Source organism: Schistocerca gregaria, chromosome 2 (assembly GCF_023897955.1).
Source record: "Schistocerca gregaria isolate iqSchGreg1 chromosome 2, iqSchGreg1.2, whole genome shotgun sequence".
Classification (NCBI taxonomy): Eukaryota; Metazoa; Arthropoda; class Insecta; order Orthoptera; family Acrididae; genus Schistocerca; species Schistocerca gregaria.
Genome location: NC_064921.1, coordinates 121941154 through 121960417, shown reverse-complemented (window position 1 = coordinate 121960417; position 19264 = coordinate 121941154). Strand labels below are relative to the sequence as shown.

The 19264-nt window shown below is 37.6% G+C and overlaps 1 protein-coding gene across 1 annotated transcript in view; it reads left to right on the top strand.

The window, feature by feature from the left end:
* The window catches only part of LOC126336485 (dynein axonemal heavy chain 7), a 978012-nt gene that overhangs the window by 465115 nt on the left and 493633 nt on the right, over positions 1 to 19264 (top strand). The window contains exons 24-25 of the mRNA XM_050000228.1: positions 12573 to 12733; positions 17414 to 17585. Of these exons, the coding sequence (XP_049856185.1) occupies positions 12573 to 12733; positions 17414 to 17585 (333 nt within the window). The remainder of the gene's footprint in view (positions 1 to 12572; positions 12734 to 17413; positions 17586 to 19264) is intronic.

The window sequence follows — 19264 nt, the reverse complement described above, 5'->3', positions numbered from 1 at the left end:
TGAGTCCCACACATTTGAGCAATATTCTAAGCTGGGAGAGATGACTGATTTGTAAGAAATCACCTTTGTAAACTGATTGCCCTTCCCCATCATTCTACTAATACACTCAAATCTATCACCTGCTTCTTGCACTGCCAAGAATATGTGAAATTTCAATTAATATCCATATAATGTGTTACACGTAGAGATACCTATGACTTGCCCGATTCCAACTGTGACTCATTGATAATATTATCATAGGATACTAAGATTTTTTTGTTTTGTTGGACAGTTTTACATTTCTGAACATTAAAAGCAAGTTGACAATCTTTGCGCCACTTTGAAATCTTATCAAGGTCTGACTGAATATTTATGCAGCTTCTTTCAGACAGTACTTTTTACAGATAACTGCATCATCTGCAAAAAGCGAAATGAGTTCTACTGATGATGACTCTCCATCCAAGATGAAGTGTTGAGTCCTTCATAGCAAAAGTATTCAATCCAGCCACATATTTCACTTGATACCCCCAATGATCATACTTTTGTTAATAAGCACTGTTGTGGTACTGAGTCAAATGCCTTTCAGAAATAAAAATACTGCATCTAACTGACTGCCTTCATCCAAATGTTCCAGTATGTCATATGAGAAATGTGTGAACTGGGCTTCACATGATTAATTTTTTCGTAATCCATGCTGGTTGGCATTGAGAAGGTCATTGTGTTCAAGATGCTTCATCATGTTTGGGCTCAGAATACATCCTAAGAGTCTACAACAAATTGATTTCAAGGATATCGGATGGTACTTTTGTGGATCACTTCCACTACCCTTCTTGCAGGTGTATGTCACCTGTGTTTTTTTCCAAGAACTGGGCACAGTTTTTTGTTCAAAGGATCTACAATAGATTAGAGTTAGAAGAGGGGCTAACTCAGCCACAAATTCAGTGTAGAATCTGACACTGATTCCATCAGCCCCTGGAGATTTGTTCAGTTTTAACAATTTTAGCTGTTTCTCAACACTATACTAATACTTATTTCATTAATCTTTTCAGCAGTATGAGGATTTCTCTTGGGGTTTCCTATGTAAAGGAACATTTGAAAATGGAGTTAAGCATTTCAGATTTTGCTAGGGACTGGACCCTAATTTTTGTGCCATTAACAGCCTTGACATATGGCCAGAAATTTTTTGGGTGCTGTGAAAGATCATTCGACAGTATTGTGCTATGGTAGTCATTGAAGGCATCATGTATTGCTCTCCTGACAACCAAACATGTCCATTTAGCATTTCTCTATATATATTGTTTCACACTGATCATGCAGTAATCTCTGGTTCTTTAGAAGTTTCTTTACAGTTGCTGTATGCCATGGAGGTTCCCATCCATTATGGACTGTTATGCTGGGTACATATCTACCCAGGGCATGGTCAACTATTGTTTTAAACTTGAGCTGTAGTTCCTTCAGATGCTCCTGCCATGTGCTGAAAGTTTCTCATTCAGATATGGCACTACTGATGTTTTGTCTAGTTTACTGAACATTTGAAACATTCTGCTTGTTTTAGTTGTCCTTTGTACTATGGATATCATTGTTGCCACAACTGTGTCATGGTCACTAATACGAATTTCAATGTGGACATCCTCAAAGAGGTCAGGTCTATATGTTACCATTATATCCAATGTATTTCCATCACAACTGGGGTTCCTAACTATCTGTTCTTGGTATTTTTCAAAGGAGACATTTAGTAATGTTTCACATGAGATCTTATCATGTCTTCTACCAACAGAACAGTATTTTTTCCAATTAATTGTTGGATGATTTAAGTCTCCACCAAACCAGTGAACTGAGATTTTCTCTAAAATTTTCCGTTACGTTAGGAGATGAGTGTGGAGGGTGAGAAGGATCCAATTATTATTTTATGCCCACCCCTGATACTGAGTCTTGCTCAAACAATCTCACATACACCTCAATTTCTTTCTTGTTGGATTTAAGTTTCTTGACTACTGTAACAAATATATCACCTCCATATCCCATTTGTCTGTCCTTTTGATATACAATTAAAATTTTCCCAATAATCTCATTAGTATCACTTTACGTATCTAGTATTATGTGAGCTTCACTACTTTTCATGAATGCTTCAAACTCTGGCACTTTGTTGTGATTGCTTAGGCAGTTTACCATTAGGATTTAAATACTATCACCTTTGAGAGACATTTCTTTTGATCTTATACTGATACTTCTGAGTATCTTACAGCTACAATTACCTGGATAGAATGGAGAGTCACATAATCAAAATACTTCGTGTGCACCCCACACACAAGTCAGCTACCTGAGTAGCTGCTCCTGATGTATAGTGCACACCTGGCTCATTTTGGGGCAGGTACTCTACAGTTCTCAATCCTTTGGTGAAAGTCCAGGAAGGTGCAACCTAGTTTGTCACAGAACCTTTGAAGTCTCTGGTTCAGTCCTGCCACTTTACTCAGAATCAAAGGTTCACGATCAGTTCTGGGGTCAATGCTGCAAATTGTGAGCTTTTTTGAAACTCCTTGCACAATTTTGGTCTTCTCCCCTTTCTCTGCCATTTACTGGAATGATCCAAATATGACCTCAAAGTTGAGACAATAGGCATCATTTGTTCCATTACATGCCACATACTGCAGTTGGTTGCATCCTGTTCTCTCAATGGCTGCTGGCATAGCCTCTTCAACATGTTGAATGAGCCCTCCAGACATACACACCGAGTGCAGCTGGTGTACCTTCCTGTTCCTTGCTGCCATTTCCTTAAGCAGTACCATCATTCACCTTATGTTTGAGCTGCTGACAATGAATAGACGCCTACCACTTTGTGTTTGTCTCGTCTTGACACCAGACAAAATAGGTTTCCCCAAAACCTGTGAAGTGAGCTCCACTGGCTCAAGTGAGAGACAGCACCTCAGACTTGTTGGTTATGGGGATCAGTACAACACCCTGAGTCCACCCTGGGCCCATCCACCCTGTGCAGCACATCTATCAGCCATTGACATGTGAATTGCATTTAAGCTAACAAGTAATGACTGCAGAGGAGACAGGATCCACAGGAGAGGACAGTGCTTGAGAAACCTCTGGTACTGGCATTAAAGGTAAATGACTCCAGGAGTTCTTCCAACACACTGATTTGCAGCAGCTGTGGATCATTTGATAATAGGCAGGGCTATTTCCAGCTGCTTATCAAGGGCAACCAACTCATGCCGTGTTAGAGAACAGCATCACAGTAGGGCAAATTTTGGCTGGTGCAGTGTGTTACAAGGCAGGGGAAAAATAACTTTAAATTAAGCCCACTGACTTGTCCCTACAAGAATTGAAACAGATTCACAAAACGAGATATCTATTAAGGGAATATAAAAATCTGTTATGAAAATTACTAGTTTCATAAAACATTTTGACGTTAACAAGCAAACTTGAAAACAGAGTCAATGTATCATAAATGCAGATAACATAAGGGCAGCTGACCTTTAAGGGAAAACTAGATGTAACACGATATGTTAGTTAGAATATCTGCTACAGTAAATAAAACACAAACGCCAATTTAGTAGAAATTGCTCATAGATTATGGAAAGGACAATGGTAGCTTTTGAAATTTGTTGAAAACCTCTGATTATTTGCATTGTTTGGTGTGAAATAAATTACGTATTGAAAACACTTGTACCAGTAACTTACAAAAATGTAGTTTTGTAAGCATCCGAAAATTCTCAAAAATAGCCTTATTCTCACATGCTTGTACAACAAAATTAGAGAACAATTGTTTTGACCAAGTGTAGCCCTATTGTTCTCAAACGTTTTTAAAAGAACACAATTAAGTTTAAGCCAAGAATTGATAACAATATGGGTTTATTGCAGAATATTGTGTGTTCGAGATGGTAGAAGGCTGAGTGGTTCTAAATTTACACAGAAATTCTCTAATCACAACATATGCCCGCCTCAGATCGAACACACGATATTTTATAGATAATCATTATGCAAATAAATCAGTCATAATAACATTTCATATCTTAACAGTATACATTTCTTACATAAGTTTATATACATATCTTTCCTTTCCATACAAATTCTCTGTCGTCTCTTGAACAATCTTTCGCGTACTGTTTCTTTACTCGTTTCTTGTTTAATTTGTTATTAAGACATGATCATTTACTCATGGCTTTACTCAGCTTTACTAATATTTTTTCCTTCTTCCCAATCTTAAACTTTAGGTGTTTATGACACATGAGTAAATTATTTTATATTCTTATCTTTTGTACTACCTTCTTCCTAGTATGTACTATTTTCATTATTCATAGCTTGAACGAAATGAAAGTGTTCATTTGACTTTCATTTAGTTCCACAAAACATAAGAATGCTAGTTGTTCATAGAATTTACACTTCCCAGAATAATCTCGATAAAATTTGTGACTGTTGACACGATACTGTCCCCTTCTTGTAGAATCAGCACCTATTCCTTGCTTGTGGGTTGACCTTAAGAAAGCACTTCTGGTAGGTACGTCCCTTACAAAGCATCCCTATTTTTTAGGCCACGCATCATTCTATCTCCACGTAGGTACACCTGCCCTTTGTACTTAGTGAATGCCAGATGCCCCCCATATCCTTTCTGAGTAGGCCTCGCGATTCATTACCCTAGTATATATTTAAATGTATATCATAATTAAGTATCTTCTGGTAAAGCTATAAATCTGTCTTAAATTTTGCATTCATTCTTTAATTTATTATTTACTCCCTAGATTCCTCCACTACTTATCGACTTCTATATTTTCAATAGGTATTATGTCTGCATATACTATTTACATCCACTATCCTTCATTTCATCAGAGTACTCATTATGCTGACATTTCTTAATGATCAACCTGACTAATTCTACTACTACTTTTGTTTTCTTTCTTTGCTCACGCCTATCTGTTATTTACTCATCACTAATTACTACTTTATAGTTGTTCATTATGTATGTACACCTCTTCTTAAGTATATTCGATGTAGAACTGTCATAGCATCCTATGTATGTGCACATATTTCCATATGTACACACATTTTCCCTGCAACACTTGGCAGTTCTCACATTGTAACAAGCTTCCTCTTATGTGATTTAATGTTTCTGTATAAGTGTACATTTGTGTATATTTTACATCCTTCATGTAGTCTGATTCTTCGGCCTTCTTATGTAAAGATAAGATTTAGGTTTATAGTAACCACAGGAATAGGGAATGACTTCAGTGATAGAAGTTTGTGAATATGGAAAGATATTTAGGTTTTTAGTAACCACAGAAATAGGGAATGACTTCAGTGATAGAAGTTTGTGAATATGGAAAGAGGGAAAAATAGACAGGTCCTCAAATGAGACGTAAGATAGGAAAAAATAGATATGCATGCTAGGATCAAAGAAGAGAAAGAAGATAGCCCCAAAGACAGGAACCCTTCCCACCCCCCTTCCCTTTGGATCTCTACCCCTCAGATACTTGAGTGAGACACCGGAGGAGGTTTGGTGTTAAATTGTCTTAAATTGTCTCCTACAGAATGGACTTGTCTCATCTTCACTCTTTGAGGTCCCCTAAGGAAATCCTAGCAATCCTATGAATATGGCAAATGATCAGGCACACTTGTTTGTGAGGGTTGTTTGAAAGGCGTTATGTGTGTTTTGTGTTAGTGATGATTTATCTGTTCTTGTAAATCATGCTTTTAGTACAATATCCACCCCCTTCAAAATTTATACAAACCCTCCCATCTATATCACATCTCATAAAATGTATAAAATACTTTATACAAAATCTATACACTACTGTATAACAGTCGTTCAGCTAGTCACATCTTATTATATTTTCCACAAATATAACTATTTAGTTTATTTCATCTAGGTATCACTTTTTTCTGTGATCCTCTTAAGTTGTTCTCTGTTTGATAGTCATATCCGGTTTTCTAAGCAATAAGATTACATAATAGTTCTAGATTCTAAAGAAATTTGGTGCAGGAAACTATTTGGAAAAAAACACCAAAACAATTCGGGATCCGACTGCCGTTACTCCATCCATTATCTTAGAATATTAATGTCTGTGGGTGATAGATGACAGAATAGTTTAAGATTTCAAAGGAATTCGATGCAAGAAAACTGTTTTGGAAGAAACACCAAAAACAACTTGGGATCCGACTGTCATTACTGTGCCCGTTAACTTGGAATGTTAACATTCTTGGGGGATATACAATTTTACATCCTTTACATTGCAACCCCCCCCCCCCCCCCCCTTTTGCCTCTCCCTCCCCCACATTAGCATCGATCAGATCTGATATTATCTTTTCTTAGGCACTGGCAGACCAGTACTTCTCTTTAAATTTTTTTGGAAGTTTTTCCAAGAGGAAGAATTGTCAATATTTACTGTTCCCTATTCTGAGACTTTCCCTAGAATGTACCACACAGCAAATTTTATCTTTTTGGAATATTCCCAATTTTCTGGCAAAGCTTGGTTAAATCTTTTTTTAAAAAAATGGGTAAGATGTACATCTCCATCTGGCTTAAATTTAGGGAATTGTCTAGATAACCCTGAATTAGCTCCCCATTGTAAATCAGTCACCACTTCACTAGTTAACACAACATTAGGTGCAGTTACCCTTTTTTTCTACTTTGTCTTAGATAAGCTTAATTTCTCTCCACATATCATCCATAGCCTTCCTGGTATTATTAAGTTTGGAAGAAAGAATGTTATTGTTGTTGTTGTGGTGGTCTTCAGTCCTGAGACTGGTTTGATGCAGCTCTCCATGCTACTCTATCCTATGCAAGCTTCTTCATCTCCCAGTACCTACTGCAGCCCAAATCCTTCAGAATCTGCTTGGTGTATTCATCTCTTGGTCTCCCTCTACGATTTTTACCCTCCACGCTGCCCTCCAGTACTAAATTGGTGATCCATTGATGCCTCGTAACATATCCTACCAACTGGTCCCTTCATCTGGTCAAGTTGTGCCACAAACTCCTCTTCTCCCCCATTCTGTTCAATACCTTGTCATTAGGTGTGTGATCTATCCATCTAATCTTCAGCATTCTTCTGTAGCACCACTTTTCGAAAGCTTCTATTCTCTTCTTGTCTAAACTAACATGGCTACACTCCAGACAAACACTTTCAGAAATGACTTCCTGACACTTAAATCTATACTCAATGTTAACAAATTTCTCTTATTCAGAAACGCTTTCCTTGCCAATGCCAATCTGCATTTTATATCCTCTCTACTTTGACCATCATCAGTTACTTTGCTCTCCAAATAGCAAAACTCCTTTACTACTTTAAGTGTCTCATTTCCTAATCTAATTCCTTCAGCACCACCCGACTTAATTCGACTACTTCCATTATCCTTGTTTTGCTTTTGTTGATGTTCATCTTATACCCTCCTTTCAAGACACTGTTCATTCTGTTCAACTGCTTTTCCAAGTCCTATGCCGTCTCTGACAGAATTACAATGTCATCGGCGAACCTCAAAGTTTTTACTTCATCTCCATGAATTTTAATACCTACTCCAAACTTTTCTTTTGTTTCCTTTACTGCTTGCTCAATATACAGATTGAATAGCATCGGGGAGAGGCCACAACCCTATCTCACTCCCTTCCCAACCACTGCTTCCCTTTCATGTCCCTTGACTCTTATAACTGCCATCTGGTTTCTGTACAAATTGTAAATAGCCTTTCGCTCCCTGTATTTTACCCCTACCACCTTCAGAATTTGAAAGAGAGTATTCCAGTCAACATTGTCAAAAGCTTTCTCTAAGTCTACAAATGCTAGAATCATAGGTTTGCCTTTCCTTAATCTTTCTTCTAAGATAAGATGTAGGGTCAGTATTGCCTCACGTGTTCCAACATTGCTACGGAAGCCAAACTGATCTTCCCCGAGGTTGGCTTCTACCAGTTTTTCCATTCATCTGTAAAGAATTCACATTAGTATTTTGCAGCTGTGACTTATTAAACTGATAGTTCGGTAATTTTCACATCTGCCAACACCTGCTTTCTTTGGGATTGGAATTATTATATTCTTCTTGAAGTCTGAGGGTATCTCGCTTGTCTCATATATCGTGCTCACCAGATGGTAGAGTTTTGTCAGGATTGGCTTTCCCAATGCTGTCGGTAGTTCTAATGGAATGTTGTCTATTCTGGAATGTTGTCTACTACTGGAAGAAGGAATAGGCGATACATTCCCAGATATTATTCTCTCAGTAACATTTCGTTCTATAATTTTTCCAAAATGTTCCTCCAAACTAATTACATTTATAATATAAGAGGTAGCTATTTTCGCTTTGAAATTCCTTTCTACATTCTCTACGTGGGAATTAACACCTGTAATTTGTGACTGAATGATTGGCATTAATTCATTATACTTATCTACACTCTCTTTCAAAGTATTCATTCCCTGTCTTACATCATTATATTTAATATTGTACACATTTTCAGAAGATCCTAACTTTTCAATAAGTTCTTATTCTTCATTATTACATTTGTTCTCAATGTCAAGTTCTAACATTTTTGATAACTCTTGAAAAGTATCATTCTGTTTCTGACTAAGGTCAGTAAACATATGATTTATGAGAGTAGTCAAAGAATTTGTCAACTCGTTCCTTAAATCTATTTTTAAATTCTCTAGTTTATTACTTATGGCATCAAATTCAGTCTTCAAAGCACCCATGCCTTTGCATAGATTAGTAAATTTCTTACTTTGAGAGTCAACTTTGGTGTTTAACAAACCTAAATTTGTCATTTGAGTATTCAATTGAGAATTTACCAAGTCTAGTTATTTACATAGTGCCGCACTCTGAGCATTTAACTAAGAATTTACTAAGTATAGTTCTTTACTTAGAGTCCCACTCTGAGCACTTAAACCTTCACTCTGGGTATTTTATTGAGAAATTAATGAGTTTAACATGGACTCTGAGCTTTGATTAAATTTATTAACTCAGCCCAGTCAGGCACTTTTTAGCTAAGTTTTGTGGCCATAGCAGGGTCTTGAGTTTCCCCAACCTTTTGTATATTTTCCATACTTTCATATGCCTTAGCTCTTGTAAACTTTTAAAACTAACTTTAAATATGATAATTACACAGTAACAGTTGACTCAACAGTATCTTGTACCACTTCAAACTAAAGTAATTAATTTCTGTTTCATGCTCACCTGGTGTAGAATTCTTGTTGCAAAGGTGAGCAGATGTGGAGGCAGGTCAGCACTGGTGAAAAGCAGCTGGTGCCAGTAGCATTGGATGTATGTTGGTTTCTGTGTCTGCGTCCCTGCAATGTGTGTGAGAGCTGTATACTTCCCGCACTGGATCTTGTTAGCTGAAGCGTTCTACACGTACTTCTTCTTAGACAAAAAAAGAGTAATTCTATTGCCTTGTTATGTTTGGTTGCTATGGCAACACGTAACACCTTTGTCTCTCATATTTGACTCATAATTCCTGTTTTTTCAATCCTTTCACACTGGTTGCCACATTCTAACATTGTGACGACGTAAAGTGTGAGTGTGTATCTGGGTTATATCGGCTTATTCCCCCAAACCACCTTCCATTTCTTTGCAAGATGACTTACTTGGAATTTGCAGCCACTCTTCTTTACTGAATAGCTGGCTGCTGGAAACCCTCTTGACTTCCTCTGCATCAAATTATGCTAGGTACAGAAATTTTTTGACTCTTTCTGGTTATGAACTAGGTAGACATACAAAACTTTACTTTTTGTCAACTAATTATGTATTTGTCCCATCCACAGTAAAAATCTCACTTCCCACATGAATATGTAACTTCCTGCAAGTCTCTTGTACAGTCGGACAGACATTAGAAACAAATAGAGTTACACTTAACAGAAAGTTGGCTTGGATACCATGACCTTTCTTAACTTGAATCGTAAAATGAGTCTTGCCTCTAACAAGGTTGAGTCAAGAGTCTACAAAAGTACTTTTTCAATTGTTCTTTTGTTAATAACAATAGTCAGTGACACAGTAAGCACATAGCTTCATATAAACTCTATGGTTCTTCCTCACGGACATTCAAACAGTGTAGGGACCATTGTCAAAATGTGCATTCTCATTAATGTGGTAGCCCGGAGAGAAGCCACAAGTACTTCAGTACGCCAGTGAATGTCCGTTATGCACACTGTATTCACTTGACCATGAGTGGTAGGGCTGGTTGTAGATGTCCGGGTAATTACTGTCCAGCACTGAATTGTTGACTTGATTAGAAGCAACCCAAGGATCCCACACATGTCCACTAAGATGCACAATCAGTGTGATATTTGCTGTTTGGCGAGCATTGAGTACCTGTTGACTAGCCAGCGTGGAAGGATACACACGTGGGGGAAACTGATTCGAGTTTGAATTTATTACTGGATTTTCCAAAGTAGCAAAACTTCGCTCGATGCCACAAACTGTATTGAATTGTGCGTTCGACACAGGAGTAGGAATCTTCCGAACAACACCCTGTGAATAACACGTGGAAAGGTCTAGGCTAACAAAGCCAGAGTCCGTGACCATTGGTGGTTGGAAGAAACTGGTGGCACTTGATGAATTCCACTGCTTGTTCGGGCTGAAAGATTCCGAAGAGTCTTGCGGCATGTCCACTACGACAGCAGGAGTGTTGGAGGGATGTTGCTGAAACCCGGGCGGCGGTGAGTGCTGAAAGGCCATTGTCTGAAGATGAACAATGACCCTCACAATCGCGAAGAAACCTGATGTGGTAGGAATGTAAATAACCTTTGGGCGGTAACTCGGACGCGTATTACACAAAAAACGGGATCACCAGTGAGGGAATAGGATATAGTTGTAGGCAAATAACTAGAATTCTCTCAGATACAGATTTATTAGCACTTCGCTTCTACACAGATACAAGTCCGGAGGCTAACTGCCTTTAGCGGCCAACATCCTCCCAAAGCCCTCTCCTCAAAGATAGCACACTTATACACTGAACAAATATCCATATTTATGACGCTCTGTGCCACATATCTTATAATTGATATAGTGTGGATGTTTGACAGAGAACATGTACATAGGAATTTAGTAATCTTGTTTTTTCTTAAAGTGTCTTTTGCTCAGTGAAAGATGCAGACCTTGAAAAAGTCTAATCACTAAGCGACAGCAGGAGAACATCCCTGTAAAAAGTATTGTTTATGTAAGCTTTCAGATCCATTGGCTTCTTCTTCTGGTAGAAGGGTTGAGGGAGAAGGAAAAGGGGTCAAGGAATATGACTGGTGCTGTTTAGGGAATGGGGCAAAGTTTGGAAAAGTCACCCAGAACCCAGGTGAGAGGAGACTTACCAGATGTGATGGGAAGGAAAGACTGATTGTTGGGGACTACACTGAACAATATTTGAAAATGTTGAACAGCTTAAAGGAGGAAGATAGGTAGTATGTAAGGCAGAGATTACTGCTAAAACATCAGGTGTGAGTTAATACGAAGAAAGGAAAAGTGCATTGTGTGTGATAGAGGTGGGAGGGGGACAGCAAAATACAGAATTTCAGAAAAAGAAAGATGTAGAAAACTAAAACAAGGTCAAGAAAGGAAATGTTACTGTGAAGAAATGCTGAGATTGAATAAATTAACATAAATTAAGGCCAGGTCTCACCTGTGGGGTTCTGACAAACAGTGTCTGAGGGAAAAATTCAGACGGCAGCTGCGATGAAACAGGCATCATAATCACAACTGCTATGTTGTTGTGCATGCTCTGAAACAGCATCTTGAGTGTTACCACTATACACCATCTGCCTATGTCCATTCATCCTAACTGATAATTTGGTGGTAGTCATGGTGAAGTAAAAGATCGAACAGTGCTTATATAACATTTGTTATATGACATGTCGTTTTACAGGTGGGTCTCCCTTTGATAGTATATGTTTTGCATCACAGGGCTGGTACAGATGGTGGTAGGTGCATACTTCAAGTCTTGCAGTGGGGATGGTCACAGGGGTGGGAGCCATACCGTAGGTAAATAAGTGCAGAAGGAGTATAGAGTCTGACAAGGATATTGCAGAGATTGGGAGGATGACAAAAAACTGTTCTAGGTGTGGTGGGAAGTCAATTGGACAGAATGAAACTCATTTTAGGGCATGAGTTTAGGAAGTCATGTTCTTGTCAGAGTAGGTGAGTAACACAGTCAAGATCGGGGTAATACTAAGGACAGGTATTGTACTTCTACATTGTTTTTTGGAGGGATCAGCATGTAACTCTACTTACTATAGGAGACAAAATTAATTTTTACGTTTTTCTCTCTATTTGGTTAAGATGCGCAGAGTTAGAAGAGTTAGAATATTACTAGTGTGCAAATTATAAAAGCATGCTGTTGAACATCTGAAACATACAAACACACGCATGCTTGAATAAACACAGAACTCACGTGTGATATTCTTAGTAAGTTGTGCATTATTAATTCTACTAAGAAATTTGTTAATAAAGTAGAAACCAAATCCCAGTCTCAACATGTGCTTTATTAGAGACCACATTTTGTACTGTTGCTGATAACTTATTAAAATATATTGTGCTTTTTGGTCCAGACAGAGGTTGAAAACCTGTATCCTTATATTCTATTGATTGGTCTGCTTAAAATTTTCAGTTTTATGTACCTCTTGTTCTAGGGTGAAATGGATGAACATAAAGTAGAAATAATTGTGATCAATCCTAAATCAATTACAATTGGGCAGCTATATGGTCAGTTTGACCCAGTTTCCCATGAGTGGTCTGATGGTGTATTGGCTGTTAGCTACAGACAATTTGCAATTTCTCCTAACTTGAACAGGTATGAAAATAATGAATATAATCTGTTAAATGCATGATGAATTAACAGCTTTAGCAATGTAAGCATTGAGAGAAATAAGACACACCAATATAATCCATGTTCATTGCTTAATGTAAAATATTTGAAACTTACATAATATAAAGGAAAGACAACTATTCATCCAAAGCTGACTGATGTATGGCACATAGAAAAACTCAGCAGAATACAGCATTTAACTAGCTTTTGAGCTCTTGTTTTTTTTCTAGCGAAATCACACACATTCATGTTCAGACATACAAACATATGACAGTGAGACTGACTGTTTATTAGCAGTTATTGAGGGCAGTTGCCTGGCTAAATGGAGATGGGGAAGAGGAAGGGAAAGATGCATGAGGCAAGGAGGAAGGTCGTTCAATGGTTGAGTCAGCAGCTGAACAAAAAGACTAGAGCGGTTCAGAGTCAGAGGGAAGAGCATGTATGTGGTAGGGCTAGGGAAGCGTTGGGAGTGGGGTGGAAAGGGAGGGGAGGAAAGTAGACAAGCATGGAGATGAAGAAAGAGATTTTTTTTGGTGGGGGTGAGGGGGGGGGGGGGGAGAAATGGAGAAGAGTGAAATATCAGGGATGGAGTGTTAATACATATTTTGTAGGTATTTTGTACGTTTAGTTATATCAGTTTAGGCCTTGAACAGTTGTATTTCTAGTGCTCCTATTTTTCCATTTTATTTACAAACTATTAGTTCCATATAAAATTGATATATACCATATTCAACTTTTTGTTAAAGGTATACGTTTATCTTCATTTATATTTGTGCCACTGCAACAGTGTTAATCATTGATGTTGTTATACATGCATGACTGTTAAGTCATCAATTTTTGGTTTATACTACGTATCTCTTATTTAACTTTAAGCTGACTAAATGGTCATTAGCTACCAAAGGGCAAATAAATAAATAGAGAGAATATGGCTGCATTGGGTGGTGGGGGGATGATGTGATTTGTGTCATGGTGCACAACAAATTTGAAACTTGAAAGTCAAGTCTGTGGTCCACCGCAGTATGGAAGTAGCCACTAATGTGAGTAAACACTTGGTTACTTGTCATGCATACATAAAATGCTACACAGTAATTGCAGCATAGCTGATGTATATCATGGCAGTATTCACATTTGAGCCTGTCTTTTATAGGATAGGAAATGCTTGTGACTGGACTGCTGTGAGAGGTGGTGGGTGGGTTTATGGGGCCATGTGTTGCAATCTGGGTCTGTCACAACATAATATGTGTATGCAAAAACTGAGGTACCGATTTTTAGTATTAATTGTACAGGGAGGCCAATGACCCATATATAATTTGGAAAGTACTTTGCCTTAGATATGCACAAAGAAAAAATAATGCATATGTGTGTAGCCACAAAGAGTGGTAAAAGGATGTAGAAGCTTTCAGATTCATAACAATGATGTTACATTCTGTACCATACATTAAAATCTCTGGTAACTGAACATTGAAAACTGAAGATCTACCAAGATCTGCCCAGTGCAGTGATCAGGTGCTTTGGTAGAAATGGCACACGGAAGTAACAACATTTTGTGAAATTGTGTTCTAGGGGCTACCATGTTTACATGCTTCATTTGCAGTAATACATGCATACCGGGCAGCTACAATGCAACAACTGCTAGGTCGATGATGTTGTCAGCAGTGAACATCAACATATCATAGTTACGAAGTCTGTAAATAACATTGTATATTGGAGTCGTTATTTCACTTACTTTACTATAAGAGTAACTGTGTGGTCATTTCTGCGATTACGAGAAAATCTTAAGTAAGTTTCTAATTTTTAATTTCTTCATTTTGAATAATAACAACAACTTCTGACTTACATTTTTGTATGGAATCTATATTTGTTTTAGGATATGTCTAGAAGGAGAATGCCAAGGGGTTTGAGTGAAAGACACAAAGCTAGACAGACACAACTTTGACATAGAGAAAGCAACCATAATGTGGACATTCGTAATGATAATGCATCTGTTTTATTCAATTATCATAATATTAATACTGGAGCACCGAAAAATGAAGTACTTTATTTTAAACTTAATTGTACAAGGAGGCCAATGAAACTTATATAATTTGGAATGAACCTTTGTCGTGAAAAAAATCATGTATATACATAGTCATGAGGAGAGAAATCACACATACACACACACACACACATGAGAAAAGTTTTCCTATGACATTGGTACCAACTTTTACCATGCGTAACAGTCAGGTGCTATGGTAGAAACCACACATGAAAGTTAACAATGTTTTGTGAAGTTGCATTCTAGGGACGTTCATGTTTAAATGCTCAGACAGTTCATTTGCAGTAACACACGTGTACCAGACAGCTACAGTGCCGCAACTGCTACGTCATTGATGTTGGCAACAATGGAAAACGAAATGTAGTAACGAAGCTGTCAAGCACAACAAACATTGCTTAAGAGCATTGTTTTTTCACTTCTTTGATCTAAGAGTAAACAGAACTATTTTCATTTGCTGCTATCACCAAAAAATTTAGTGTGTTCCTAATTTTCAGTATCTTCATTTTGAGTAATCGCAACATCCATTATTAAAAGGAAACTATACTTTTTTTAGGCTTTTCCTCGAAGGAGAATGTTAACAGGTCAGACTGAAAGGCAAAGAGCTAGAGAGAGACAATTTTTGTGTAGAGAAAGTAATTGGGATAATGCAGATGTGATATGATAATTCTATTGTTGTTTTGAAGGATAAATTTAAATGTGCACTGAACTTAAATTCAAATAATTTTGAGAACTGCAATTGCAGTTTGATGAATTTATAGTGCAGATTTTGTAATGCAAATCATTTTGTGTGTGAAGTGACTTTAGGTGATACAAAGCCATTCACATTGTGTTGTCATATGGGAAAAATTAATGTGCCGACATTAACACAAAATTTATTTTTCAATGCAGTGTATCAAAGACTCCCTTCAAATGATTGAACAATTAAAGAGAAATCAAAGATTATTTCTAGAATACACATAGCTACAATGCAGCATTTCCCATGGATCAGATCTGCAGCAAAAATTTTGGGCACTTTAAGATACATGACATTTGCTATCACAGATGAGGTCCACTGAAGCAGTTGGTCAAATCTGAACCACAGACGATACTATTAATAATTTCTGCACCAAGATATTGTTCCTGAAGCCTTCTTTTATTTTTATTGTTACATACTTATGGGAGTAATTCTGCACCATTTGTTTGTTATGAAAAAATATTTATAATAAATATAAAACATAATGGAAACAAATGTGACATGATCTTGATAAGGGCAAAAGAGGTAATGGAAAATGACATGTAAACCCACTTAGTTCTTCTGACATTTTAAAGATTTACAAAAACATGAAATGAATTCCTTTTCTTTCTTATTGTAAACTACTTAATGTCATTTAATATTTTGAAGGTGATAACAGATCACTTATGTGGTAGTGAGAACAACACATCACTCATGTGGTAGTGATGAGTAGTAGTCTTTGGTTTCAGGGGAGCAGGATCCATGGAATCACTAGAAGTACAACAACCTCCACTGCCCACAACTTAACCTAATTCTTGCACAGAGAGAAGATAACTAAGTAGCCATGTAAAATATTTAACCATGTCTCTTCTGAATTAAAGATGCCAGCAGACAATTAAAGTTTTCAAAAGAAACTGAAATAATCTGTGCTTGACAACTGCATGTACTTCAAAGATCACTGTGATTATGTATGAATTATTAAATTTTGTTGTAGGTTGACTGAAAAAATCCAGTTACACAAATGGCCAACATGCAGCCAGGTTTTCGCAGTGAAACTGATTATTTTTTGTAAAGCTACTGCCATATTCATGAATATGAACCACAGAACATTAAAACAATCTAGATTAAGCATTGTATTTGAAATAAGCCAACAGTGGAAAGCCAAGGACAGAACAAGAACAGTATTGTAAAAAGGACAGTGTGCTACTCACCATATAGACGAGAGGTTGAGTAGCAGACAACAAAAAGACTGCTACACATTTTAAGCTTCCAGCCAAAGAGCCTTCAACTAAAATATAAAACACACACACATTCACACTAGCACAACATACACAGACATGACCACAGTCCCTGTCCTCTGTGCCTGGTCTGCAACAGTATGAGATGGAGGTTTTGGGTGGAGAGAGATAAGGAGAGAAGTAGAGAGGGTAAAAAGACTACATAGCAGGTGCATTGACAGAATAAAATGCTGTGTACTGCTAGCCTTTTCCCCTTCTCTATATCTCTCATTTTCTGGTTCCGTCCTCACACCTCACATCCCCCCCCCCCTCCCCACACCCACCCCAAAAAAATGTAAAGAAACAAAAAATTAAAAATCCTTCCAGTTACACCTGACGACCCTGCCCTGCCTCCACCACACCACTGCATGCTTCCTTAAGCACCACTACTACATCCTGCCCCCCCCCCCCCCCGGTCTCTCCCATCCCTCCCCTCCCCTCCCCTCCCTGACCCATACCTACTCCTTACTCCTATCATCCTACCACACAAATCGAGCGAGGTGAAGAATTCTTGTGTAATCTGTGTGTGAAGAAAAAAGAACATGCATGGTCATTATTACTCTGCTATTATAAATCTATAAAATGTAACTGATTTTTTGTTTGCAACTATATGTTCTGAACCAGATGTGTACTTGTTTCAGAAAATGGCTGATATTTGATGGACCAGTGGATGCTGTCTGGATTGAGAATATGAATACTGTTCTAGACGATAACAAAAAATTATGTCTGATGTCAGGAGAAATTATTCAGTTAGCTCCTACTACAAACTTGATCTTCGAACCTATGGACCTTGAAGTAGCTTCTCCAGCCACAGTAATTCACATAATTCCTTCAGATAATACTATTTTATGAGTTATCAGTTTTGTGTTATTTTTGTATTTATTAATATTTTGAACGTATTTGAGAGATTAGACTAATATGCAGTTACTAACTACTAAAACACTACCAACTGAAGAAACACATGCACACACACACACACACACACACACACACACACACACACACACACACACACACACTGTTTGAATAGTTTTTGTTCATGAACAGCTTTATTTCACTTATTAGGTAGTGTAATATTCCTATTTATTTGAAAAAAAGTTTTATTTCCATCAACAGCCCCAGTATAAAACCTGCATTACAATTTCTGGTTTTGGTCATGAATAGTTCCTGAGATCTGCAGAAATAAATTGTAATGCAAATTGTGACAGAGTACAATATTTTTTTAGTTTACTAATAAGTATCAGTTTGCTGCATCTTTTCTTAAGATATGAGCCATATCAAAAGTTTAATATTAATTATCTCTGCCATTAGATATATTCTTCAAGTGAGATAACTATAATAGTTTGCTATATTGAAGATCTCCCAACATCTTTTCCGAAATGTTCACATGGTTCATCTCCCTAATCTTGTACACATGACATGAATAAATGATCTCCATTCCTACAGACCTTTCAGTGATGCAGCAATTCAAGACATACTTCATTCCTTGATTAGTTATCTTGCAATTTCGTCTCAGTATACCTAAGTACCTTGAAAGACATTATCTTTTATGTCCTTAGTGCATACATTAATTTTTCTTTCTGTCATTCAAAGAATCAGTTATATTATTGCACATTTATAATCTGCACGTTAATGGAATTAATTTTTTACGAAGTAAACTGTAGTATCTTCAGTTCTTTATTGACAACAACAACAACACACAAGTGCAGTGAGCTGAGCACTGGGATTCCACAACCATGAGAGGAAACTCACTGAAGAATAAAAGCCCAGATAAAGTCTTATCACATGCTATATTGTCCTATAATGACATGTAAATGTCCAGCTCTGTGAGATGAACCTTCACGTACTGTGGCTGATGTACAAGAGAGCAAAACTCTGTTATTGATGTGCTACCATGAACATTTGTCTGGTGATGATGCTGCCATGGAGTGAAGAAGGTGCACGCATATTGCCTTGTCATTGGTGGTGCCAAATACAAATGATGTGGTCATAGTGGCAGCATATGCAGGTGTGTCACCACATAAACCTCTTTCCATTACTGACTTTCACAGCTTTTATGCTCTTCCCTCCTCTCACCTCCCTATCTTTTCACAGAACCAGTTTAAGTCACAAACAATCAATGCCAAGTGTGAGTGTACATTTGTACTGAAATATTGTGAGACAGGGATGCCCGGAGTGCAACACAAAGGGTGCAGACACACATCAGGTCGCAGCACAGAGAAGAGCAGATGAAGCAGTATCTGGGGCTGATAACCAGGGAGGATTTATGCCGGGCTGCAGCCATTCAATGGGATGGTCCTATAGGTGCTGAAAAACAGAGGCAAGACTGAGACTGCTGATGAATCTATGAAGCACTTCTTAAACTGAGTCTCAAATTGGCGCACCATGAGCCTTGCATCCCCTTTTGACTGCAGGTGAAATGGAGTGGAGGTAAGGAGGGTAATACCATTGTCAGTGCAGGAATCTGAAACAATGCCAAAGTGCACTGTTGG